The following is a 26523-nucleotide window of genomic DNA, read 5'->3' on the forward strand; positions in this document are numbered from 1 at the left end:
AAACCACAACATGAAAATCCACCATCGGAACCACCTACAGTAGAAGAAATAGAAAAGATTATCAAAGCACTGAAGAATAACAAAGCACCAGGAGAGGATGGGATAGTAGCAGAAATGTGGAAACTAGGGGCTTATCCGTATGGCAGAAAATTCACAAAGTAATTAAAGACATTTGGACAAAAGGAATCATACCCAGTGTCTGGAAACAAGCATTGCTCCATCCTCTCCATAAAAAAAAAAAGAGATGAAACACAACACCAACAACTACAGGGGCGTATCCTTGTTACCAGTGACATACAAAATGCTTTCTAAAGCACTTTTAAATACAATAAAGGAACAAGCAGGACCTAATATAGGAGATAATCAAGCAGGATTTAGAATAGGTAGAGCATGTGCAGAACAGATTCTTAATTTAAAAACAATTTTGAGAGTAAGAGTGATACAAAATAAAAATACAGTATTTAATTTCGTAGACTTCAAAAAGGCCTACGACTTAGTTGACAGACAAACACTATTCCAGATACTTTATGAATCAGGGATAGACGAAAACACCAGAAGACTTGTTGAACAAACGCTCACAGATGCGACATCAAGAATTAAGTTTCAAGGCGAAATTTCTGAACCATTCAAAATCAAAACAGGAGTTTGACAAGGAAATAGACTGTCCCCAATTCTCTTTAACTTGGTTTTAGATAAAATAGTAAAAACATGGGAAAGCACATTAAACAACAGAGGCACAAAGGGTATAAGCATGGGCCAAGGAAAGAACAAATTTGAAAAGAAATGTTTAGCATTTGCAGATGATATGGCATTGATAACTGAAAACTGAACAGACGCAACAGTTACACTTGATCTGTTAACACGAGACTGCTGAAAAGACTAGGCTAAAAATATTCTATGAAAAGACCGAGTACATAGAACACAAACATAATACAGAAAAGTCTATGAAAACAAAGTATGGAAAAATTAAGAGTGTATAGATTCGAATACCTGGGGGAATGGATCCAAGCCAATGGGCTGGATAACACAACATATAAAGAAAGAATAAAAAAGTTAGAATTTGCATATAAATTAACACAAAACTACAATAAGAAATCAATATCCATACAAGCAAAGATTAGACATTATAATACAGTTATTAGGACACAAGCAACGTATGGATCAATGTGCCTAACATTGAATAAGAAAGGCGAATTAAGAGAACTAGGAAAAAAAAAAAAAAAAGAGAGAGAAATACTAAAAAATTCTAGGTCCTGAGAAAAACAAGGAAAATAGGTGGATTAAAAGGAGAAATGAAGACTTATACAAAAATACAGAAAAGATCACAGATACAATGAGAAAGAGACGGCTAAAATTTTATGGACATTTAAAAATAATAGAAGAAACACGGATTACAAAGAACATTTTTAATTATGTTAGAAAGCTGAAAAAACTGTAGGATGGATAGAAGCAGTAAAGAAAGATGCCAACAAAATAGGTGTTACAGAAGAAATAATATGTGACATGAATCACTTCAGGCTACTGATAAAAACGCAAACTATGAAGTAGATGAGCCAAAACCTCGCCCCAAGAGTGTGTACAGATGAGCAGAGACAAGCAGTTGGCGAGAAAATGAAGTACTGGGAAGAACGAAAGAAAGAGACAGGATAAGTCTTCAAGTTGTATGCATTCCATAGCTGGCCAAATTAAATTTAAAAAAATTTTTCATTAAACTTCTCTTCTGAAACAGGCAAATGTAAAAGTTAGAAATTACAAATAAATTAGGAGAGTCAGCTATTATTGTGAGCATTAAATCACATTTCTTTACTTATTTTATTTTGTGTTTACATTTGCATCATTCGGTTCACTTTGCAAGATGTTAGCTCTTCATTCCCACAACTCCCCTTATCCCAGCGACTACTCTTATTCTAAATAACGCATTATTTAAAACTATAAAAGTGTGAAAGTTCCACCTTGGTCCCCAGGTAATATGCGTAGTTTCGTGGCTGTAGGTTGGATGTTACAGGCTTAAGCTGATTAGTACTGTCTCGTAATTTGCTACCATTGCATGGTACATTATGGTGTACATTGAATTGTAGGAGCTACCATGATGTCTCTGTTAAAGCAGGCACAGTCTGGATGTATGTACTTTATAAGATCTGGTTGCTTTCATTTATTCCGTTTGTTGCTACTACTAGGACAGACATTTTATTTGTTTGTGAAGTAACTCATTTTTATGCAACATCTTTTTAATCCTTTTGTAATTTAGGGAAGGGTGTGTATCATGAAAGGAAAACAGAAACATTATGTTTTCTGTCTGTTCCAAAAAAGCTTGTAATTTCACTTTCGTGTAGTTTATTCTTTGCATTAAGATACATAGATTAATTTTTGAGCCTAGGGTATACTCATTGTTGTATTTATGATGCTTCTATGTTTCTAGTTAATGTTTTGTGCAATGGAAAGACTAGTAGTGGAACAGACAGAACCATCCACAAAAAATATTTTAATGTTCGCTTACTAGAAAAGGGTCCTAAAAATGGTTACCAGTGTTTAAAGACTTGGCACAAAAATGGTAGTCTTCATGAACAGTACAATAAAACATCTTTCCTCGCATTTGCAAGAGTCCGGATAAAATGCAAGAAATCAAGTGTCCATTAGATTGTATGTCCACACTTTCTCAGATATTACAGAGGTATCACGGTACCTCTATGAGTAAATGTTCATGATGAATCTGCAATAGCAACACACGACATTAAAAATAGTTCAAATGGCTCGGAGCACTATGAGACTTAACTTCTGAGGTCATCAGTCCCCTAGAACTTAGTTCTACTTTAACCTAACTAACGTAAGGACAACACACACATCCATGCCCAAGGCAGGATTCGAACCTGTGACCATAGCGGTTGCGCGGTTCCAGACTGTAGCGCCTAGAACCGCTCAGCCACTCCGGCCAGCACATGACATTAAACACAACTTGTTAGATGTAACTAAATAGTTCATAATCTCTAATTCTCAAGCTACTGGTGCAAAGCTTAGCATATTATTAGTGGCTTCTAGTACTGCAGAGAGAACAGCTTCACACAATTGGAAGACATGGACAATGAACAGTGAATACAGGAGACTATGCTTATTTGTACAGCACCCCCCCCCCCCCTCAAAAGTACACATTATGTTAAAAAAGTACTCATTCTCACTGTTTCTCCATTAACTCATTTGATGGTCATGTGAACACAGACAACCAAAGGCTGAAAACAGACTGAATAGTAGGAAACTATATTCAAACAAAAGGGACACATCTTCATCCCCAACCATCAGCTGAAAAACAAAACTTACCATAACGATGTTTTGTTGAATATGTCACAGAGAAACTGATATAGAGACAGAAGTGTTTAACATCTCCTCTACCATTAAGTTACTGAGCACACAATTGCTGCTCTATCAACTCCTGAACTACATATGAAGAAATAGCTAAGGCAGCATTTCATACTTCCATTGGTACAAGTAACTGTAATGTCAGATAGCAAAAATGACACCAAATAAATTTTGTAAAATTAAACTATAGTTGGTATGTCACTGTAAAAAATATTTTGGTATACCTCAGCCATAATGTAGCCTTTTAGACAATGCAGAATCATAAAAAGGGCATCAGAAATTATCTGCTCCAAAACCCTGAAGTGAAATAGTTGTACTGAACTTCAGTTCCTCGTAAGTGCAGGCACTTGCAGTCTACCAAAATGTAAGTCAATTTCTTGTACGGAATGCTTCTATGAAACTTCTATGCCCTTTCCTCTTTATAGCAGACTAAGTCACAATATACTTATAGCCCCCCCCCCCCCCCCCCCAATGACATCTGGAATAGTGTAGATAATAGTCGCACAAAATTCTAAAACTTATCTTCATCAATTTCAGCATTGCTTTGGGTTTGCTATGCATAATCTATTTCTCATCCTATTCTTCATGCAAAGACATCACTTAATGGAAATTTAATCTGAAATTCAGTTCACCATCCAATGCTGAAAATGTCACTCCACTATGAAGGATGAGGATAAAGTGAAACTTCTAGGACATATTAACCCATATTAACCTTTTAGGCCAAAAGAGTAAAGTATTTTTAATGGAACCAAATGTTTCAAGGTTGTCGTTTCTTTTCTTATAACATCAAACTAGTGTTATGAGAATGTATGTGTAACTATAGCTAAATTCACAAAAACGTCTCTGTAATTGCCAAAATGTACTGCCCAGAATGTGGTAGAGCCAGTCTATTACCTGTCCACTTGAGTAATCCTAGAGCGGAACAAATTTACACAGTTAAAAATACAACTATGCCTTATGGCTAAAGAACCCAAATTTCATAGGACAGAGCTCATAGCTATACAGTCACAGGATTATTTATAATAGACTATTTTGTAGGAAAAAAAAAAAAACATCAAAATGCTGTACTATCCAGCTAATGGCAGAACGATTTCCTCTGATTTAAAGTAAGGAACAAAGGGAGTAAGTGAAGAGGGCTTCTCGTTATGAAATAATGGAAGGAAAAACTGCCTGCATTTAATTTGCTGTATGGCTAGAATCAGAGTGCGTAGAATGACTAAACTTAATTTTGTAAACCGTCTATGTTCTTCATATATCACAAACAGTCATATAAGAACTTCTGCTGTAGAAGTAGTATCCAGTGTTTATATAATAATGTTAGATGAGTCATCTTTGGGCACTTCCATAAATGATGCTTTGGAGAGGTATTTACTAATTATTGTCCATTTTTCTTACTTTTATTTTAAATGCTGTATTGGTGACCACAACAGTCTCTAAACAATATGGTTTAGTCACTGGCTTTCCATAACCATGAACAACCTATTGTCCAAATTGATAAAGCTGTTTTCAGCAGTAGTTAATTGTCGAGGTCATTTTCCACTCCTACTTCACCTTGAAATATATTGACCAGATACAACAGACAAAACATCGTATAAAGAGGGGGGCGGCATGTGTGACACATATGAAGAGTTAAGAATGCCACTTATAATTTTAAAAATTAATAACTGGCTATTGATATTTTACTCTTGTAGAACTGTTGTATTAATCACAGACATTCTGAATATGAACACTTTCTGCTGTATTTTCACAGCATGATGTAATTTAAAGTAACTTAAAGAGCCTTACAGACAACATCTGAATATCAAAACATTAGAATTTCTACAAAAAGGAAATGAGAGAGAGCTGTTGCTGTTATAAGAGGCAGACAATTGTTCCGATAATTATTTGTGTGTACGGTGACATTGTCAGCCTAATGTAATAGCTAATGAAATAAATAACTTCTTATCATAAACAGTAATTTATTTAATAAATTGTCATAAATGGTGTGCCATGAGACTAAGACCATTGTTACTTGTCTCCAATACTGAACTGATGGTCATAGGAAGCAATGAACTCATTCGCATTACAAAAATTTGATAAAAACTTACTACAGATAATGTAAAGGTATAGGGCTTATCTCCTTCATGGAACATATGCCCCTATAAATTTTATTTTGTATTCTGAAAGAATACAGTAATTAGCACTTTCAACAGTCACATAATAATGCCAATAATTTATGGTGTCAGTAGGAATTAAAGTTCACATAACATCTCTGTTTCACTAACAAATCAAAAAACTTCTCCTAGTGTCATTAAACACTATCATTGTCTTCTGTTAGCTCGTAACAAATTATCTGTGCACCTGGCAGTAAAACAAATAGTCAAATGGCTTTCTAAACATTCATCAGTCGTCTAAATAACACATCCTGAATATAAAAATACAATGAAACATAGACAATACAAGAATTACATTATTTGCCAATAAATGCACAAAATTCAGGCGAAGATGACTGAGCGCTGGTGATGTTACAACACCTGTGCAGATCAAACGGATGAGTCAGAGCAAATTAGTCTCTCTCATTACATCAACGAATAGCAATCAATCCTGATTCCAACAGCTTCTGAATCTTTGAGGCAATTTCAGGATTTTGCAAATGCCTGGAAAAAAAAAAAACAATCACTTGTAAATAAAATATTAAGAATCCTGCTGTAATATTTCACAACAACTTTGAAAAATGTAACCATATGAAATTGTGTACACTTACTCTGCAAGAGCTTTCGGATCATTCTGCATTTGCTCTAAAATAACTCTCATGGCTGGATCTCGCATAATAGCTTGTATTTCAGGATCAGCCATTGCCCTCTTGCGAACTTCTTCTGGATTTGAGTTTACTGCCATTGTACAGGTTCTGTAGCCATCAATAGCTTCCTATTGAGCAGGTTAATTTCATCAGTAACAGTAAAAATGAAAAGCAAAACTGTACTTCACATTTGTCTACTCGGCACTAAAATGCAAAACTATGCAAACAAAATAAAAACCTTAGCCAAGCCTCAAACATTACTAGTTACATGTTTTAGCCAAATTATTTAAATTTTTGACTCAATATTCTCATTAGTTAGTTTACTGTTATTCTTGCAGAGGTTCCCAATTTTACTTCTGACTGGATAAATCTACTGCTGTATTCACGCACTTGACATATTTTGTTTGGTTAAACTGCTTCATTAAACAGAAAAAAGAGAGAAGGCAGGGGCGAAGAGGAGGGTGCGGGGACGAGGAGAAGGGGGGCAGGGCAAGGAGGAGGGAGCAAGGTGTTAGGGGGCATGAAGGAGTAGATGGGGGTGGGTGTGATGGAGGGAGAGTAGATGGGTGTGGGTGTGATGGAGGGAGAGTAGATGGGTGTGGGGGTGATGGAGGGAGAGTAGATGGGAGTGGGGGTGATGGAGGGGGATGAGGGGAGCATGGGGTGTAAGGAATGAGAGGAAGGTACACCCCATCGGATTATCACAAACGGGTTATTTGAAAAGTAAGAAAGACGCGGAAACTGACAATGGGAACTAGATTCTTTTAGCTTGACAGACGCAAAACATTGTATAGCTTATGCGTAATTCGTGAATTGTTTTATTCTGCACTCGATTTTCTATTCTCTAGCCAAAAAGGGATCCTCAATTTTGTTGTTGAGGCAAGACAGTGTGGCAGCAAGTTTGTTAGCACATTGTTCAAACTACACGTGTAAACAGTGCTCACCATGTACAACTGGAATACCATCTGTACCATACTTTGGTATTTAAAATATGAACATAATCTCATTATATAACCCATTATTTATGACTGAATCTCTCACCCTGCAGCAGATGGTGTGTTTCTGTAACTCCCTGGCTGATTGAAGACAAGGATAGAACCCAGAACCTTGCATATCATGGATAACGCTCTGACTAACTTGTTCAGGAATGACTCACGACCTCTCATTTACCCTACCAAACTTCACAGAAGCTCCATATCTAGCTAGACTAGCACTTCTGGAAGGAAAGGTATTGCAGAGAAATGGCTTAGTAACAGCCTAGGGGCATTGCTTCAAGAATGAATGTTTCACTCGTAATCCTCTGCTCTGCAATCTCTCTTCTTCCAGGAGCCTTAGCCCAGAAAGATATGCAGTGGAGCTTCTATGAAGTTTGGGAGGTAGAAGATGTACTGGCAAAAGTAAAGCTGTGAGACTGAGTCTTTAGTCGCGCGTGGATGTTAAGCTCGTAAGTGCACTGGCTGCAAAAGGTCTGCTTCTGGATCTGGGTACTGGTTCTGTACACAATTTGAATCTCTCAGGAATTTTGAACTCATGATTTGAGAATAGTAAGATTAATAAAATAGCATGACACTGTATATCACATATCACGATAAATAAAAGGATACTCCGGTGAGTGAGTTAGTTTGGTCACCAGAGATACCAAAACACTATCTTTTGCTGGGCAAGGTGTAAGATCATGTGTCTTTTTTTAATGGTCCAAACAGTATCATTTGTATTAAGCTAACACATACAGCTGGCTTGGGTGAAAGCAGTATGTTGCACACTATTATTTTTTGTTTCTTGTGAAAATCCTCTTTCGTTCTGCAATATTTGTGTTTCCTACATAACTGTTTAACGTAACGCCGGAACTCCTGTACATCATCAACACCCATAAAAGTTTTGCTTTTTACACTTCACACACTAGAAATTTGTAGTACACCCAACTACATCAACTGTGCTTCAGTAACTGACATCTCCTGGAAACATTCTTTTTTCTTTAACAATGAAGAACAAGACTAGTGTCATTCACATTAATGATGGTGCCACCTACCAGTCTTTGTTCTAGAACATTGGTTTTTCCTTTATTTTGATATCTATCTGACTTTGGAGGGGTTTATGGAGGTTTCTAAAAACACCTCTCAATGAAATAATGTCTTCAGAGTTTTCGGTTAGTTGGTTGATTTTGGGGAGAGGGCCAAACAGTGATGTCATTGCTCCCATCAGATTAGGGAATGATGGGGAAGGAAGCTGGCTGCACCCTTTCAAAGGAACCATCCCAGCATTTGCCTGAGGCAATTCGGGGAAGTCACAGAAAACCTAAATCAGGACGGCTGGACGTGGGCAGACTACTCATTTTGTTAGTACTGTATCAATTGACCTTCCTATGTACTATCACTGTAAGCCTCTACGCAAAACAAAATGAATCATTTTTAGCAGGCATCTAATACATTGGATGACGTATTGCACGGCAATGGTGATATGCTTCAATTAAATGTTTTCTTTCACTTTTGCACTTACATTCCTTCTGAAACTTATGCCTACTTTAAATACCTGTTTTTACATATTCAATTTTCTGGAATTAGTTGCAATTGTGTAACCAAGTAAATCTTACCTAATATCATTTATAAGTGATCAGGATGGCATCATTCAAGGAGTTAATTATAACACCACAGGTTCACATCAATATCAATTAAGCACAATACTTTTTCTTGAGATTCATTTCTAACTGATTCAACGATAAATTCACTGTGTCACATTTCTTGAAAGAAATTGCCCTCTAGGAAGTAGAAGAAAATTTTATTTGACTGTGTTACATCACTCATTACTTAAATGAGCCAAGCCTGACTGCTGCAACTTCTGAGATTTATTTAGCACATAATTGCACCACACACTGAAGAAATGATGCAGCTAGTTAGGCAGGCAGGGAACTTCCTACCATTTGGTTCGAGGACAGAGAAAAACAAGCTAACTAATGATACACTTATTAAGATAACATTAAAGCAGCTATGGTTAACTTACAGCATTTGATGGATCTAGTTCCAATGCTTTTTGGTATGCTGAGATGGCTTTGCCAGATTGCTGCATTCCCTGCAGGATTTTACCTTTTCTTATCCAACCTCGAGCTATCAAGAAGTAAGAAATTAGGACATTATTATTAATGATGATAATTTCAAGAGTGTCTCTAAAAACACTATCAACTTAAAACTATGAGCAGTATGAAAAATTTGAAAAATCTTAAAACCAGCATCCAATACTTACTGAACTTTGGATCCAATTCAAGACATTTCTCACAGTCTTTTAGTCCCAAGTCAAATGCAGCAAGTTTTGTGTAACATGCAGCACGGTTGCTGTATAGTTTTGGATCATCAGGATTCCGCTTTATTGCCTCTGTGTAGTGTTTGACAGCTTCTGCATAATTGCCTGTGGAAATTTTTCATTTTGTGTATAAATATGTCAATAGTATACAGAAGATAAAACAATCTTTCCAAAAACTCAGCTTCAATATGTCATTAAGTGTGTAATGATTATAGCTTTACATTACAACAAAACCAACTTCTGACAAAAATGACAATTGTAGAAATGGTTCTTGGATGTGATGTCAGATATCATGAAATACAGTATTTCATTCATCGACGCAGCTGCCACCTTCCCAACACATCTGGTATATCACCCGAGAACCATTTCTACAACTACTCTGTCAGGAAAGCCTCAAGCAACACAACAATGACTATTTGTGTTTTCAGTTTGCTAAGAATGTTTGTGATCCATTTCTGCCTGCAATATGCTTCCCTCAAGGTACACTACTAATGAACACCCATGTTTACCAAAACTCTTCTGTACATCAAAACAATATCGATTAAACTAATAACTTGGATTCACCAGAATTATCTGTGCATGGCAAATTCCTCTATGGGAAAAACAAAAGAAAGAAAGAAAGAAAGAAAGAAAGACAGACAGACCTGCACAGGCTAAAAATAGTGAACATATGCCGTCAGATTATTGTTTTTGTATCTTATGTGAACAATGTGGTAGATAGTACAGCTAAGCTAATCAGTTCCACAATATAGTTACATTTTATTTTAGCCACGATAGTTTGAGAATGCTATATCTGTTTTCATAACCATCTGGCAGGGTGGGGTGGGGTGGGGGGTTGGTTAACATCCTGAAACCAGCCACACTTATTAAATGAATTATTTATTTTGCCATGAAATTTGATATGTGAAATTTACATAAGAAATCCTCGCTACTGCCTGTTGGTGGGCTCAAGCCAAAACTAGTCCAATTTAAACTAGTTATCACAAGCATATAATACCTTCATTTGTCCATTTCTGCATCACTGCTGTTTCTCCTTTGCCATCCCTACCACAGTGGGCCTTTAGATCCGTCTGTCAGCACCAGATCAGAAATGTATCAATTTCCCTGGCTAAAATCCAGTTTGACATCTTGTTCCTTAAATGATGCTTAAACCATGGGAGTCCCCCCAACGTCCTAACCATAAAACTTCATTTCTATGGATCCCACCCCTCCTTTCACAATAACCTTCAAGTTTTCAGATTTAGCCAGTACCTGGCCCTCACAAACCTCGTATTGCAAAAACGCGTCTCCAAGGCACAGGCATCCCAGAATCACCTCTGCTTCCTCTGAAAGATACTGCTAGTGTCGAATCCCTGCTACATACAATACATCTCTGAAACTGAGTCCCTTGCTCTCCATCATCTGAAGGGGCATTCCAGGCAGTCCCTTGCCCAGTATGTTGAAAGTCTCATCTAGGCCTTCACAGACAGGCACCATCCCCTAGGACTAGTCCTAAAACAATCTCTCATGACAACACCCCTTTCACAAACCCTCCAGCACAGGCAACCCCACCCACCCAAGAACAAGCTACAAACAAGTGCCCCCTTCGTCACCCAATATCACACCAGACTAGAACAACTGAACCACAGGGGTTTGATTAACTATCTATCATAATGCACTAAAACTAAGGAGATACTACCAAAGCTTCTTTTCACTCCTTCTAAAGTGATGTACCATCATCCATTCAACCTTCGCAACATCCTAGTCCATCCCTATACCTCTTCCAATCCCAACCCCTTGCCACAGGGAAGACCCAAGTGCAAGATTTGCCAATCCACCCACCCAGTACTTACTATTCGATTCTTGTCACAGGCTTATCCTATCCCACCTGTGTAATCAGCCATGTCATATACTAGCATCACTGCAAGCTTTTTATATTTGTGTGACTACCAACCAGCAGTCCACTAGGATATAAAGCTGCCACCCAACTGTGGCCAACAGCAAAATATACCACCCTGTGGCACACCAGGCAGCTTAACATAACATGCTTGACTTCAATGGCTGCTTCACAACCTGGGCCATCTGGTCCTCCCATCCACTACCAGCTTTTCCGAATTGCGCAGATGGGAGCTATCCTTACAACACATTCATTGCTTGTAAAATTATAGTGATTCCAACCTGTTGTAACCTACTGTCCCCACACCATCTACCCAATAGTTTCTGCTCCCTCTGTCCTTTCACCACCTCCCTATTCACATCCCATACCCTCCTTGTGTACCGCCCTCTGCCAACACACTTGCCCGTCTTTCCCCTTCCCTGCTCCTCTCTTTTTCCACTCCCCCCCTCCCACGTCTGACTCCCTGTCCCACAGTCTTCTGATGCAGCCCCTGGTGGCCATCTTGCCATGCCTCACAGACCCTGTATACTCCTTGAGGTGTCTTTGCTTGTTTGAATGAATGAATGAATGGTGTGTGTGTGTGTTTCCTTTTCTTTTCTGAAGAAGGCTTTGGCCAAAACCTAAACATGTAACACTTTTTTGTGCTTGTCTGCAACTCACTTCACAGTGAGTAACAATCTACTCTTTTCCTCTGTTGTAGATAGCATGACCTGGAGTTTCAATTGTTTGAAAATATTATTGAAATGCTTTGAGGTACTACTGAGTTCAATAACTTGACTGAATTTCAGAATTTTTATGTGATTTTTGTGGAGAAATGAAGACTTTTAAACTTCACATTTGCTAGAAGTTAAATGTTGAAACAGTTACATAAAAATGCCATTTTTAGAATCTTCCATACAGTAAATGCAATACAATACCCACCTTCAGAAAGAGTTGTTTCCAACGAAAAATGTTTACGAATTAGTTCAATAGCTTTTGAGATAGGACATGATAAGCCTGAAGCTGTTTACAAATGAGGAAGTTTTGTTTAAAAAAATTACTTAACTTTGAACAGAATTAAAATTATGAACAGATTTTTGACACGCTCAGAAACTATAAAATGATTTATATTGTACGTGAATCTTAATTTTTTTTTTACCTGAGTTTTGGCTGCAGCCTGCAGACAATACTTGACAAGACGGTGCCACTCCTTTGAACCTCAAATGTCAAATGGCTCTGAGCACTAAGGGACTTAACGCCTGGGGTCATCAGTCCCCTAGAACTTAGAACTACTTAAACCTTACTAACCTAAGGACATCACACACACCCATACCAAGGCAGGATTTGAACCTGCAACTGTAGCGGTCGCACGGTTCCAGACTGAAGCGCCTAGAACCGCTCGGCCACAGCGGCCGGCTCAAATGTCAGGTGCAGACTACTTTTTAAATCCGACTATAGTTACAAAGGAATAAATTATTCACTAAAAAAGTGTGGCTGTTTGCAGTTTTTTCTTCAGGGACATGTAATATTGTTCAATGAATCAACACTTTCATCCACTGCACGATTTCTTTTAAGGTTATGAACAACTTATTTAAACTATTGCTAATCTATTTACAAAGTTAATTAGGGTAATTACTTCTTTACCTCTTTTAAAAATCTAATAAAATACCAATGTCATCCATCTCTACCACGTATGTCCAATATGTCTCTGAGCAGGCAATTTGAACAGCAAAGCCTTTTCTGCAGGCCTCCCCTTTGGCAGAGGTCCTCGTACCAGTAGTGTACTTATTATTCGACCTCTTAACTTATATAAAATATCTTTAATTCCTGTTTGATGTGCAATTTTCTTATTTTGTGTCTGAATTATTACCCCTTCCCTCTCCACCCCAATACTTTTCTCAGAAATGTCATTTCCCGTTTCAATAGCTCTCTTCTCCTTCCTTTCCAAAGTTCAACCAGCGAAACCATTAACGTTGCAATCATTATAATCGCTATGTAAAATCTCATTCATGACTTCTGATTATACTGTTACACATCAGTTGGGATTTCTTAAACTATTTCTCAGATCTTGGACACAGGAAATCAAGCATGCCAAGTAGTTAAATTTGCTAACCTGCTCAATTATGTTCACGCCAATTACAATATTTGAATTGACTGGATATTCCTCTCTGAATGCTATTATCTTAGTTTATTGATGGATATCTCCAGTTCCAATTTCAAAGTGAGCTGAAGAGTAGATACACAGCCAACTGTATGTCCGATAGCGGTACTGTAGTCTAAACCCATGATCTACAATGCATCAGTGGATCACCACCCCCAACTCCAACGCAGATGTTAAGTTTCCATACACAAGGCCCTTATGACTTCTGTTACACCAAATGGATAGGCTTTCTCTTTCATAACTTTCAAGGCTTGGGCACAACTTTTGTCAAATGCTTTTCTACATCACTGAATAAAATACAGATTTCTAAAGTGAACAGCAATTTCTTCTGAACCAATTATTCACTGTGAATACAAAAAAAAAAAAAAAAAAAAAAAGCTCCGTCTTTAGGCCACAAGTGGCCCTTCCGGGACCGTCCGGCCGCCGTGTCATCTTCCGAGGAGGATGCGGATAAGGAGGGGCGTGTGGTCAGCACACCGCACTCCCGACCGTTAGGACGGTACTGTGAATACAAAGTCACTACAAAAATGTCCTTTCCTGAAACTAAGCTGCTCATCTGCTGAAAGGGACTTGTTAGTTGTGATCATGCACCCCATAATAATTTTAACAGTGGTTGTATAAGGTGCTGTTTATAGCTTTGTGCCCCTATATGTGACAATCTTTTCTGTTGTCTTTCCTGTATAAATGGTATTGCAACTGATCCTGCCCAATCCTCAGGATCTACTTTGTACTGCAGCATATATTAAGAACATATCTTGTTGAGTATTGCCTCTATTCTTAATGTTAATGGAACTGTTTTGCCCAATAAAGAAATTGTATTGGCAGGGCTTTGAGATAAATTATTATGTTCTTCAGTTACAATATCAATGAGAAATTCAGTTTTACTTTCATCCATGGCACACAAAGCTTACAAATGTGGTTTGGTAAACCTGGTAAATTTCCATGAAAGAACGGAACATTTATGTTGTGCCTTCATGGTTGACTATTCTAACAATTGTACACAGAGCTTGAATAATACAGTGTACAGTTCATTGTGTTATTAAACATTTTCATTTGAAGGTTTGGAGTGGCAAACAAATCAAAACTGAATTGGATGAAGTTCATGTGGATTCTGCATCACAATTTTTGTGTTAATGTATTTTAAATACAGTTGTACAAGCACAGAAGGTGAAGCGTGCTCCAGCCAGCCAGCTGAGATTACCTCAAAGGAACTACAGACAAAATCCATGACGTGGTAATGCAAGACCGTTGAATAAAAATTTATGAATTTGCTGAGGCTGTAGGCACCTCAACTGAGTGAGTGCATATTGTCCTGCATGGATAATTGGTCATGAAGAAGCTTTTTGCAAGGTGGGTCCACACCTGCTCAGTCGACCAAAAGCATATTCGGTACAATATTTCAATACAATGTCTGGATATATTTAATCACAAACTGTACAATTTTTTGGCACCGATTTGTGACTGTTGATGAAACTGGCATCCAAGATTAAACATCAAATTCAAAACAGCAGTCAAAACAGTGGACAAAGATTGGTGAAAATGCATGAAAGAAGGCAAAGAGCATTTTGTCAGCTATTCAGGTGATCGAGTGTTTCTTTGGGATTCTCAAGAAATGATGATCATGAATTACTTAGAAAAAGGCAGAATCATAATTTGACCCTATTCGACACACAAGTCGCCAAAGTAGCGTTGATTCAAAAGACTTGCACCAGGCAAATGGTCTACCCCACGGGAGGCCCTAGCCACAGGGCATTTCATTTCATAACTGGACCCTATTGTGATCTGTTGATAGATTGTCTGAAACTTGCATTGGCTGTAAAAAGACCAAGCTTGGAATGCAAGAAAGTGCTCTTTCACCATCAGCAATAACAATGCCAAAAGTGCAGGAACTAGCTTTTGAATTGGTACCTAATCAATCCTATTCAGCAGACTTTGCCCCAAATGACTTCTGCCTGTTCCCTTTCTTACAACTTTGGCTTGTTGGGAAGAAATTTTCATCAAAAGAGGAAGTGATATTTGCAGTCAACAATTATTTTGTAGAGTTCGACAGAAACTTTTTTTTCCAGTGAGATGAAAACGCTGAAGGATAACTGTGCAAGACACAAACAAGACTGTCGGGGTGTAAGTGAGCTGTTTACGGAACAATCATTTTTTCTTGCTTTTACTAGACTTATCAAACTATAGCAAAAAGCCATAATGAATTACTCATGTCATGGCTACAATGTCAGTTATAATGTATACCATAATTGTCAATTTTGGAGTACTCTATCACGTACTTTCCAGCTGTAATTGTGTTTCCAGTTTTTGGACACATACATGGTTAAACTTATGTGAGTAATACAGCCTGTTTTGAATTTAGTCATCTATTCTGTAACTGTTATAAATTAAGGCTTATACTCCCTTTATACATTAATCAACTTGAAATGAATTTTTATTGCCATAAAATCATCCAAAAAGAGTGTGTTATGTTGCACAACATCTCATTTTACCCGAACAAACACACAACACCACTTTAAGATGTGTAATAAATAAAACTATTGACAACATTTTTTGTCTTACCCACGTACAGTAAGAAACTGTAGCAGAAAGACCTGCATTCTCTGCAAACAGTTTCCTTTGCACAACAACAACAACACGTTTGAGCTATGCACATGTATGCGCGGATGCACACGCAGATGTGAGTGTTACACAAAATTTTATCAAACTCAGTGATGCTCACGTGGGAACCTCTACACCACTTGGCATGGAATGACCCTACGAGCGCTTTTCATCTTTGCCACTGTGAAACATCTCTTCTACTGAACACATACTCATAGCTTTTCCACTATGCTTTTAGCGCCCATGTTAACTTGACTTTCTTGCTTCAAATGATCACTCCTTTCATATCTCTGAATATGGACCGCTCCTCCTGGGACATTAGAGTTTTTAAAATAACCTATTTTCAATTAATTCTATTCCATGTTAAACAAGCTCGAAGATAACATCATTATTTTTGAAAAAGTAATTTTTGGTGAAGCTTTTGAATGACACACTACCAGTCCATGTAGACTGTGTTTACAACTTTAAGTCTGTCAACCGTTTCTTCGGCCACACATGCACTGGAATATCAAAATGAGTTCTTGGTTCAACCCTAAGATGATCTCTTATCAATGATTACTGTACACGAGGTGCAACAATAAGTAATGAGACTAATTTTCTTTGCAAGATGTGGCAACTCTGCAGGCTTGCGTAGGCACAATATCTTTGACCTTGGTCTATAAGCTGCTTCTAGTCCAAGCAGCACATTGATGCAACTAATCAGTCGTGAGTTGTGCTGTAATAAGTTAATATGTATTTGTGTCTCTCGTCACAGAAATGAAACCACATAATATTGCGCAACGGCATGCAATTTCTTTTTGCGTTAAATTGGGTGAAAATGCGACAACTTACGGTAAGCTTCAGAAGGCTTTTGGAGAGGAGATTATGTCAAGGGCTCAAGTTTTTCGTTGGCATAAAATGTTTAGTGAAGGCAGAATGAATGTTGAAGATGAAGACCGCAGTGGATGACCACCAACCTCACAGACGGATGTCAACTTGGCCGGGATGCGTGAACTCTTATGATCTGATCGAAGATCATCCGTGAAAATGATTGCAGAAGAACTGAACATCAATCAAGAAATGGTTCGTCTAATAATAACTGAAGATTGTGCATCACGATAATGCGCTATCCCATACTGCTGTCAGTACAGCAATTTTTAAGCTCAAAACAAATTTCAGTACTACCACAGCCACCTTATTCACCAGATATCGCTCCATGTGACTTTTTTCTATTTCCAAGAGTCAAAACGGCGGTCAAGGGACACCATTTTCAAACAACACAAGACGTCCAAAAAGCTGTGACGAGGGTCTTGGAGGATATTACAGAAGATGAGTTCCAGAAATGTTACCATCAATGGCAGAAGCGCTGGAAAAAGTGTATGCAATCAGAAGGGAAATACTTTGAAGGAGACAACACTAAACTTTACTAAAACGGTAAGCAACATTTTTTTTTCCCACATCAGTCTCATTACTTTATTGTCGCACCTCATAGACAGTCTGATGTTCTGATATACTCAGAGAACCTACTTTTACACTATAGCTAAGTGTTGATGAATCAGCAGCATAATATCTCGGAAGCTAGCTTCGAAGTTATGGCGATGCTTTATTCTGAAGAATTTTCCACAGTGTATCATTAAAAAGTAACTTTATCGGTTGGATTTAACAGGTATTTTAAAATTAAAATATTTTTTTCTATTCCTGGTATTTAACATCATTTTTTTTTTGGGGGGGGGGGGGGGGGAGGGAACACTCACAGGAAAAATATCCAACATTTTATGCAACCGTTGCAATGTGTGTAAAAGAAGATAAGAGAGCAAACTATAAAATAGAAATTATTAGGATAAAAGCATAAAATCTAGTACCATAATCTGAGTGAAAACAGTGAGAATAGGTTAATTTCCAAAACAGACAGACAACTCACTGTCTCCCCACTAATACCAACACCAATACTTTCTTCCCAAAACTCTTTGTAATTCTATCTGTCACATTCTATTTCGTTACATTGGTCGGCTGTGTGAATAGCGCCATTTTAAATGCACTGTGGAATGTTTTGACATCCAGTTACATGATGACCAGCATAAAATTGACCTAAATACTACACTTCTTCACCCCAATGGACTGCCCGACTTGTTTCTTGCAGGAGATATACTGAACTCAAGGCCATCTCGGAAGACATATTTCCATTTTGTAACAAAGCTTTAGAAGAGCTGAACTGCTGCCTTTCAGAGATGGAAAATAACAGCAATTCCATAGAAATATGAGAGACTTTTATATTTTGATTACTATTTACAAACTTCAGGAACTGACAGAGCACAAAACATGGAGTGGTGACAAAATCAAAACCAGCTGCAGTGTAGAAAAACAGAATGGACAGAGTTGACAAGGTGAGCACCTGGGGGGGGGGGGGGGGGGAGAAACAGTTCCAAAATGTGAACTTTATTTAAAATGTATTTTTCCTCAACAATATTAAACATAGTACGAAGAATTTATTTGAGTTCCACATTGTAAGTATTGAGGAGATAATTCCAAAATATTGCAAAGGCAGCACCAATCCCTAGTTGTTATAAAGCTCTTGTTATTCTTTGCTTTTGTGCATACCACACGGAGTAAACACTTCAGTTTTTGTCAAATCTGTGGGTTAGTTTCCAATCTATGTTGGAACTACGAGAACAATTAATTTTCTCAAACTTTTGAGTTTTGCTATACATGAATATATTCATGGTTTTAGTTGCAATCTTTATGAGGGATATTCAAATAAAACTGATTAATATTTTGGAAGATAATCTGTGAAAAACTTGTTGATAAGGGTTTAAAAATTCACAATCAAAAGCATGCGACTGCTGCCATAATAACTAATGTACCTCTATAAGTCATTCTGTATTAACATTAATAGAGATAAACATCTCCTTCAATAATAATGTAACTTTATAACATACCATTTTTGAAGAGTTCATTTCCTTTCTCCTTCTCTTCTTCAGCTTTAGCTGGATCAATGTATGCCTTTCGCTCTAATTCCTTTATCTCTCTCTCCACATTTGAAAGCAAAGCCTTCACCTCAGGGTTCCTGAACTCCGACATGGATTTCTCAAATGCAGTTTTTGCACTGTACAGGTCCTGAAAATGATATCACGAGACAAAGAAGTGAAAAAATTGTTACATTTTGTGTATTTACAAATTGACTAGTACATGCAAAGCAAGCAGTATTAATTCCAGCATTAGTTCACAGTTGATGAATGTGACAACAAAAATAAGTATTGTTACTGTAAATCCAGGAATTGGACTTTCTGTGGAACAGCAGCACACAACTGCCAGTAGCAAAGTAAGAACAAGGACATACTATTACAAATCCTGTAATAGTAAAGATATTTTTCTTTATTTCTTCCATCAATATGTTAAACTGCACTGGAAACAACACATTACTTGGAGCTTGAATATTTTATCTTTTCACTCTTTCTTTCTAACTGTTTGTGATTTAGTGTCTCTTATGTGATGAGACATCTTGTCTATTTTAGCAACAATTTACAGAAGTTCTACAATGCTCGAAATTTACGCATTTCTTAATTATTTTATCGATCATCTTAAATGAAAGGCCATACTTAACACCAGTTGCAGTCAAAGTTGAACTCCTAAATGTTTTCTAGTACACGAAAAGATTCATATATTTTCACACTACCTAAACTGTGATCAACTGACTGAAAATACATAAATGCACATCTCTTTTGTTAGGCAAGACCATGGAGCTTGATGGAAATTTATCGTTAAACCCAGTGCATTCAGATAAAACATGACAAATCCATGGTCCTGACAACCAGCTTTCTCAACTATGATGTGTGGTTAGTAATCCATCTGCAACCATAATGGGCCATTCAATACACAAAAATTCAAAAAGTCATTATTGGAAGGTTACCTTCCGTATGCGCTAACCTACTTTCTGCCTAATTAGTAAATCAATACAGCAACTGATACATTAAGAGATAACCGTGTTACCCTTTTTTCTTGATACACGATAAATATGACAGTATTGCAGCACAAACTGCCACTATGCAATCACTCAACATACAAAGCAAATTCTAAAGTTACCTTTTTACAGAAAATCACTTACCCCAAGTTTTTTGTGGGCATTCCCAATTCTGGTAAAGGCTTTGGCAATCAATTTAAAATCAGCCCTATTTTCTCTCCCAATTTCAATAGCCTTTTCACACTGTTCAATGCACTTTTTATACTCCTTTTGTTCAAAATAGACAGCTGCAACAAACATAAAATAGTGACCACCAGATCTATGACATATCAAGAAAGGCGTAATTTGAAGAACTGTAACAAGCTTTATTACGTAATTTATCACATAGTTCTAAAAACATAAACAACTGTTTGGACTTGTTGAATCTAAATAAACACATAGGAACTAAAGCAATATTATTTTGTCCATGCTACTCTCGGAAAAAAAGAGTCTTGTGGTTTAAACACCACAGTGCTCTATTGGGGCATGGGTCCTACTGAGGATGGTATGCCCTTGCCTTCCTCTGATCAGTCATAAGGGGACCTAGAGTTTAATGTGATCTCTAAATCACAGTACAGCTCAGATTTTGCACATTAAGGAACATTACCGGATATGAATGATGTAAAATGCGACAAAAAAAAAAAAGTCCTAGAAATTGCTAGGAATCAAATTTCGTTGTTACCAGTTTTGGGTGTTTTCTCAATCATCTACAGAGGTGCACACTTAAATCATTTTTCTTTTAATAAAAAAGTTACAACAACCAAATATTTCTTCAAATCTTGCACTTTTTTATACCCTTCACTACCAAAATTTATGTAAAATGCATTGTAAACAAGCTCAGGCCGCCTTAGCCTAGGGCATGGAGATCAAGACCACCAGGTCAGTGACATTTTGTACCACAATGGTTTTAGTTCCGTAGCCTTTTTGTAGTATGTATTACAGTTCTGAAATGGAATGGTTTCGTAATCTGGTATTTGGCCCAGACCTATAAGTGTGAGCTAAATCACCCATGCAATCCAGCAATGATCACATCAGGTATGCAGAACAGGACCTATTTATCATTAATGTCTCCAAAACGCATAACCCCACAGGGTGACTGCCCTTCTTTTTGTTATTTGCTGGATGCATGCCAATTTCTGTCTGCCACTAGAGTTTTTACTCTTGACAGCTCCCTCTAAACTAAACCCTGCCCAAACAGGCCTTGAAGGCCCAATGGTACTGACCGGCCACCATGTCATCCTCAGCCCACAGGTGTAACTGGACGCAGAAATGGAGGAGCATGTGGTCAGCAAGCCACTGCCCCAATCGTATGTCAGTTTACGATACCAGAGCCACTACTTCTCAGTTAAGCAGCTCCTCATTTTGCTTCACAAGGGCTGAGTGCATCCAACTTACGGCAGACCGTATGGTTACCCATCCCAATGCTAGCCCAGCCCGACAGTGCTTAACTTCGGTGATCTGACGGGAACTGATGTTATCACTGCGGCACGTCTGTTGGCTCCCTATAGTACCAGGGAAGTTATCCCCTGATGTCTTAACAGATTTCCTACCATCCTGGCCCCTATTGTCAATGTTTCCCATATGTTCCTTTCCTCACCAATTCTCCAGAGAACCTTCTTGTTCCGTATCTTATCAGTGCATTTAATTTTCAACCTACATCTGTAGCACCGCATCTCAAAAGCTTCGATTTTCTTCTGCTCAGGTTTTCCCAAGTCCATATTTCACTACAATTGTACTGTGCTCCAAATGTAAATTCTCATAAACTGCTTCCTCAAATTAAGGCCTATGTTTGATACTAGTAGACTTCTCTTCACCAGGAATGTTCCTTTTTACCAGTGCTAATCTGCTTTTATGTCCTCCCTGTTCCATCCATTATGGCCTATTTTGCTGCCTACATAGCAGAATTCCTTAACTTCATCTACTTCGTGATCACGAATCCTGGTGTTAAGTTTCTCACTGTTCTCATTTCTGCAACATCTCTTCATCTTTCTTCAATTTACTCTCAATGTATATTCTGTATCTTGAGTTTCTTGCCGATAAACACCAGAGCAATGGAATGTGTACAGAACAGACCGAAGAGATGCAAAACAGGCTACAGCAGCAACCAAATGCTCACGTTATGCTGATCTATATGCAAAACTTAACACACGTGAAGGAGAACAGGACTTAAATCTAATCGCTAAAGCAAGACATTGCAAGTCAGACAATGTTCATCGGTTCTACGGAGTCAATGGTGAGACCGGTAATCTGCTAGTTGACTGGAAGAAGGCCAGAGAATGATGGTGCAGCTACTTCAAGAAGATCTCAACAGAAGAGTTCTCCCATCCACCAATACCCAACTGCCATGTTGTTTAAGGGCCCGTAAGAGAAATTGCAGTCTAAGAGGTCAAGACTGCTTTGAGGAAAATGAAGCCTGGGAAAGCCACTGGCCCAGATGACCTTCCAGCAGAGTTATGGTGTTCGCATCATTGGAAGGCAGCCAAATGGTTAATGGAACTCTTCAATAAGATCACTGATGAGGAACAAAAACCAACTGATCGGCAGCAGAGCATCACCGTGCCCATCTTTAAGAAGGGGAATCCCGCTGAGTGCACCAACTTCCATCCAATTTGACTTCTCTGCCATGCCATGAAAACCTCTGAGCGTGTTCTGGACCAAAGGATCCGTGAGATCACACGGATTTCCAGAAACCAGGCTGGATTTGTGAAGAACTGCTGCACAACTGATGCGATTCATGCTGCAAGACTGTTAGTCGATAAACATCATGAGAAAGCCAAGCCACTGCATCAGGCATTCCTGGATCTCGAAAAGGCCTTTGATCGGGTGGCACACAGTCTCATCTGGCTAGCACTTCGACAACAAGATGTGCCGGAGCAGCTTATTAACTGGGTGCAGTTATTTTATGCACAGCTGAGAAATTAAGTCTGTACAACCTCAGGACTACCCAAGGACTTCCCCATCACAGTTGGCATCCATCAAGTTTCTGCATTATCACCACTTCTGTTCATTCTTGTAATGGATGCCGTGACAGTTGATCTGCACCGGCCGTTACCATGGACCCTACTTTATGCTGACGACTTGATGCTGGCAGCAGAAAACAAGCGTGATCTGCAGAGCCTAACTCAAGAATGGAGTGACCGGTTGGCGCAACACGGTTTGCACATTAATCTGGAAAAAAACACCCGAAGACATGACATCAGACAGACATGAAATTGGAACAATCACAATTAATGGTGAAGATCTGACTCGTGTGAGAAAGTTTAAGTACCTAGGTTCCACAATCACCGTTGACGGCAAACTCACCGAAAAGGTCAACATCAGAACTCAGGCGGCCTGGATGAAGTGGCGAACAACAACCGGAGTCACTTATGACCGCAAGATGAAAGCCAATTTAAAATAAAAAATTTATCACATTGTCATCTGACCAGTCGCCTTGTATGGTTGTGAGCGCTGGCCAACTACAGTTGAGACACAACACCGCTTAAGTATAATGGAAACGAAGATGATAAGGTGGACAGCGAGCCTCACTAAGTTAGATCACGTTTTTAATGACAGTTTGGTGTTGCACCAATCCAAGACAAGATGTGTGAGAGCAGTCATTGATGGTCTGGGCATGTTTTATGGGCCGGTGATGACTATTGCCAAGGCGGGTTACACACTTGAAGTAGTCAGCCATAGACACAAAGGACGACCTAAGCAACGGTGGGCTGATACAATTCATAAAGACCTTAAATGCAAGAACATCCACCCAGATGCAGCCCGTGATAAAGGATGGAGACAACGGACCCATGCAATGGACCCCGCAGGCACGCGGGACAAATGCTGAAGGAAAAGAGAAGTATATTCTGTACTTATTAGACTATTAATCATATTCAGGAGATCCTGTAATTCTTCACTTTCACTAAGGACCCCAATGTCACCAGAAAATTTTATCACTGATATTCTTTCACCTTCAATTTTAACTCCATTCTTGAACCTTTCTTTCATTTCTGGCATTGCTTCTTCAATGTACAGGGTGGACATTACAGGTGAAAGATTAAATCCCTGTCTTATACCCTCTTTAATCTGAACACTTCATTCTTGGTCTTCCACTCTTACTGTTCCCTCTTGGCTTTTGTACATACTGCATATTATCCATCTTTCTCTACAACTTAATCCTATTTTCCTCGAATTTCATATATTTTGCAGCATTTGACATTGTCCAATGCTTTTTCCGAGTCAACAAATGAACATGTCTTGATTTTTCTTCAGTATTGCTTCTATTATCAACTGCAACATCAGAACTGCCTCTGCGGTGTCTTTACCTTTCCTAAAGCTAAACTGATAATCGTCTAACAAAGCCTAAATTTTCTTTTTAATTCTCCCATACATTATTCTTGTTGGCAACTTGGATGCATGAGCTGTTAAGCTAATCATATGATACTTCTTGCATTTGTCAGCTCTCTCAATCTTTGGAATTGTGTGGATGTTTTTCCATATGTCAGATGGTATATCTACAGACTCATACATTCTACATAACATGAATAATCACTTTGTTGCCACTTCCCCCAATGATTTTAGAAATTCTCATGGAATTTTATCTAACCCCTCTGCCTTCTTTTACCTTAAATCTTCCAAAGCTCATTTAAATTCTGATTCTAATACTGGATCCTCTATCTCTTCCCTGTCCACTACTGTTTCTTCTTGTATCATGTCATCAGAGAAGTCTTTCCCCCTCATGGAGGCCTCCACAATGTGCTCTTCCCACCTGTCACCTCTCTCCTCTGTTTTTAACAGTAGAATTTCCACTGCACTCTTAATGTTATCACCCTTGCTTTTAATTTCAATGAAGATTGTTTTGACTTCTCTAAACACTGAGCCAGCCTTCCTGTCAATCATTTCTTTTCAATTTCTTCAAATTTTTATGCAGCAAATTCACCTTAGCTCCCCTGCACTTCCTATTTCTTTCATTCCTAAGTGATAAAGTTTTTCTTCTGTTACCCATGGTTTCTTTGTAGTACCTCTAATTGAAATTCTCTTTTATTATCTCCTGGCCTTTAGCACCCGTAATTATGTACCCAGCCTCTCAATTTATTTCACCTTGTCCCATACATTCTTCAAAGGTCAGGCTGGTGACTTAATAAGCTGTTGAAGCAGGACAAATTTAGCTTGCCAAGAAAACCACATCATAATCCACAAACGGGTCCATACGTATGAGTAGCCTCAAATATATTTAACAATGCTAAAAAATAAAAACTAACTGTGTAGTTAACTACAGACGACAGATGTAACAGCATTAGTGTCAGTAGTGTGTTTCGCTACACTGACAAAAATTAGCATTATTTAAGTATTTAGTAAACAGCGAAGGTTGGGCTACCACTATAATATAGAAAAAGAAAAATTATGTGCAACATAGTAGGTTACCACAATCAAATGCAAATAACTGATGACGTTCCGTACAGCTATCTAAACTGTAGCAAACTCATCAGTCAACATAGGTAGACTCTCTTCAGAAGTATATCATATAATAGTAATTCATACCTGCTATGTTATTAAGAAAGGTCATATCAGTCGGATCCAGTTCAACTGCTTTGTTATAATGATTCAAAGCCTCTTCAAACTTTTTCTTCTTGTACGCTTCATTTCCAAGATCTTTTTCTTTCCGTGCCTGCAAGAAAAGGTATATTTATATATCGAACAGAAAATAATATCCACGATTGCAATTTCATTGCCATTATAAATAAGTGTCCACAACTGCTGTCTACTTTGTACTAGGGAAGAGGAAAGCACAGAAGATGTAAGAAAATGAAGTTGTACTTAGGAATAATATATTGAAAAGAGAGATGTACTGCACACATTTTAACAATGTTTTTAACAAACACTACATGAAAGCATGGTAGAAGGCCACAATGAGAGATGGATTCAAGAGGGCAGTACAATCTGCAATATTGACAGCGTATGTCGACCGCACATGGCGCACCACTCACACCTCAGCGGAAGAAGACACACACAAATAGGCTGCCAGCACGCCATGCTCTCTGCAGGGCTCAACATCAAGTTACAGGTGGCAATATACACATCCACAGAGGACACTGTCTTTGCTTCTACTGACTGCACAAAACCTGTCAGTGCATCTTTTTAAGACGCCGCAGACCGAGCTCCACTACCAGAGTATGGAAGACTCGCAGTGAGACAATTAGTGTGCACCTAGCAAAATACTACAAACGCTGTACAGACAATTCAGTGACTGATTGTATGAGAACCAGTGTAAGACAGTCAACCAAGAAATCAAAGTTATACAACATAGTTTATCTTGTAATTTTAAACATTTTTATTGGCTGAGGTCCAGCAACTGCGCATTTACTAATTATATTCATTTTTCAGCTTCAACTGTAGGCATTCTTTCATGTGCTAGGTATGTCAATGACATTTTGATCATTTACAAAGGGCCTAATGACTATTAATAGACTTTTTAATATGTTCAATGAGTTCTGGCAATTAAAACTTTCTAAATCCCACTCTTACGACAG

The 26523-nt window shown here is 38.2% G+C and overlaps 1 protein-coding gene across 2 annotated transcripts in view; it reads right to left on the reverse strand.

Annotated features, from left to right (window-relative positions):
- Nucleotides 1-5289: 5289 nt before the first annotated feature.
- The window catches only part of LOC126194986 (stress-induced-phosphoprotein 1), a 52104-nt gene continuing 30870 nt past the window's right edge, over nucleotides 5290-26523 (reverse strand). For both annotated transcript variants that reach the window (XM_049933402.1, XM_049933403.1), the window contains exons 5-11: nucleotides 25535-25661; nucleotides 20120-20262; nucleotides 18954-19131; nucleotides 9368-9529; nucleotides 9128-9231; nucleotides 6095-6258; nucleotides 5290-5987 (exon numbers count right to left, since the gene is read on the reverse strand). In XM_049933402.1, coding sequence (XP_049789359.1) covers nucleotides 5915-5987; nucleotides 6095-6258; nucleotides 9128-9231; nucleotides 9368-9529; nucleotides 18954-19131; nucleotides 20120-20262; nucleotides 25535-25661 — 951 coding nt within the window. In that variant the 3' untranslated portion in view covers nucleotides 5290-5914. The remainder of the gene's footprint in view (nucleotides 5988-6094; nucleotides 6259-9127; nucleotides 9232-9367; nucleotides 9530-18953; nucleotides 19132-20119; nucleotides 20263-25534; nucleotides 25662-26523) is intronic.

This window comes from Schistocerca nitens, chromosome 7, assembly GCF_023898315.1.
Source record: "Schistocerca nitens isolate TAMUIC-IGC-003100 chromosome 7, iqSchNite1.1, whole genome shotgun sequence".
Classification (NCBI taxonomy): domain Eukaryota; kingdom Metazoa; phylum Arthropoda; class Insecta; order Orthoptera; family Acrididae; genus Schistocerca; species Schistocerca nitens.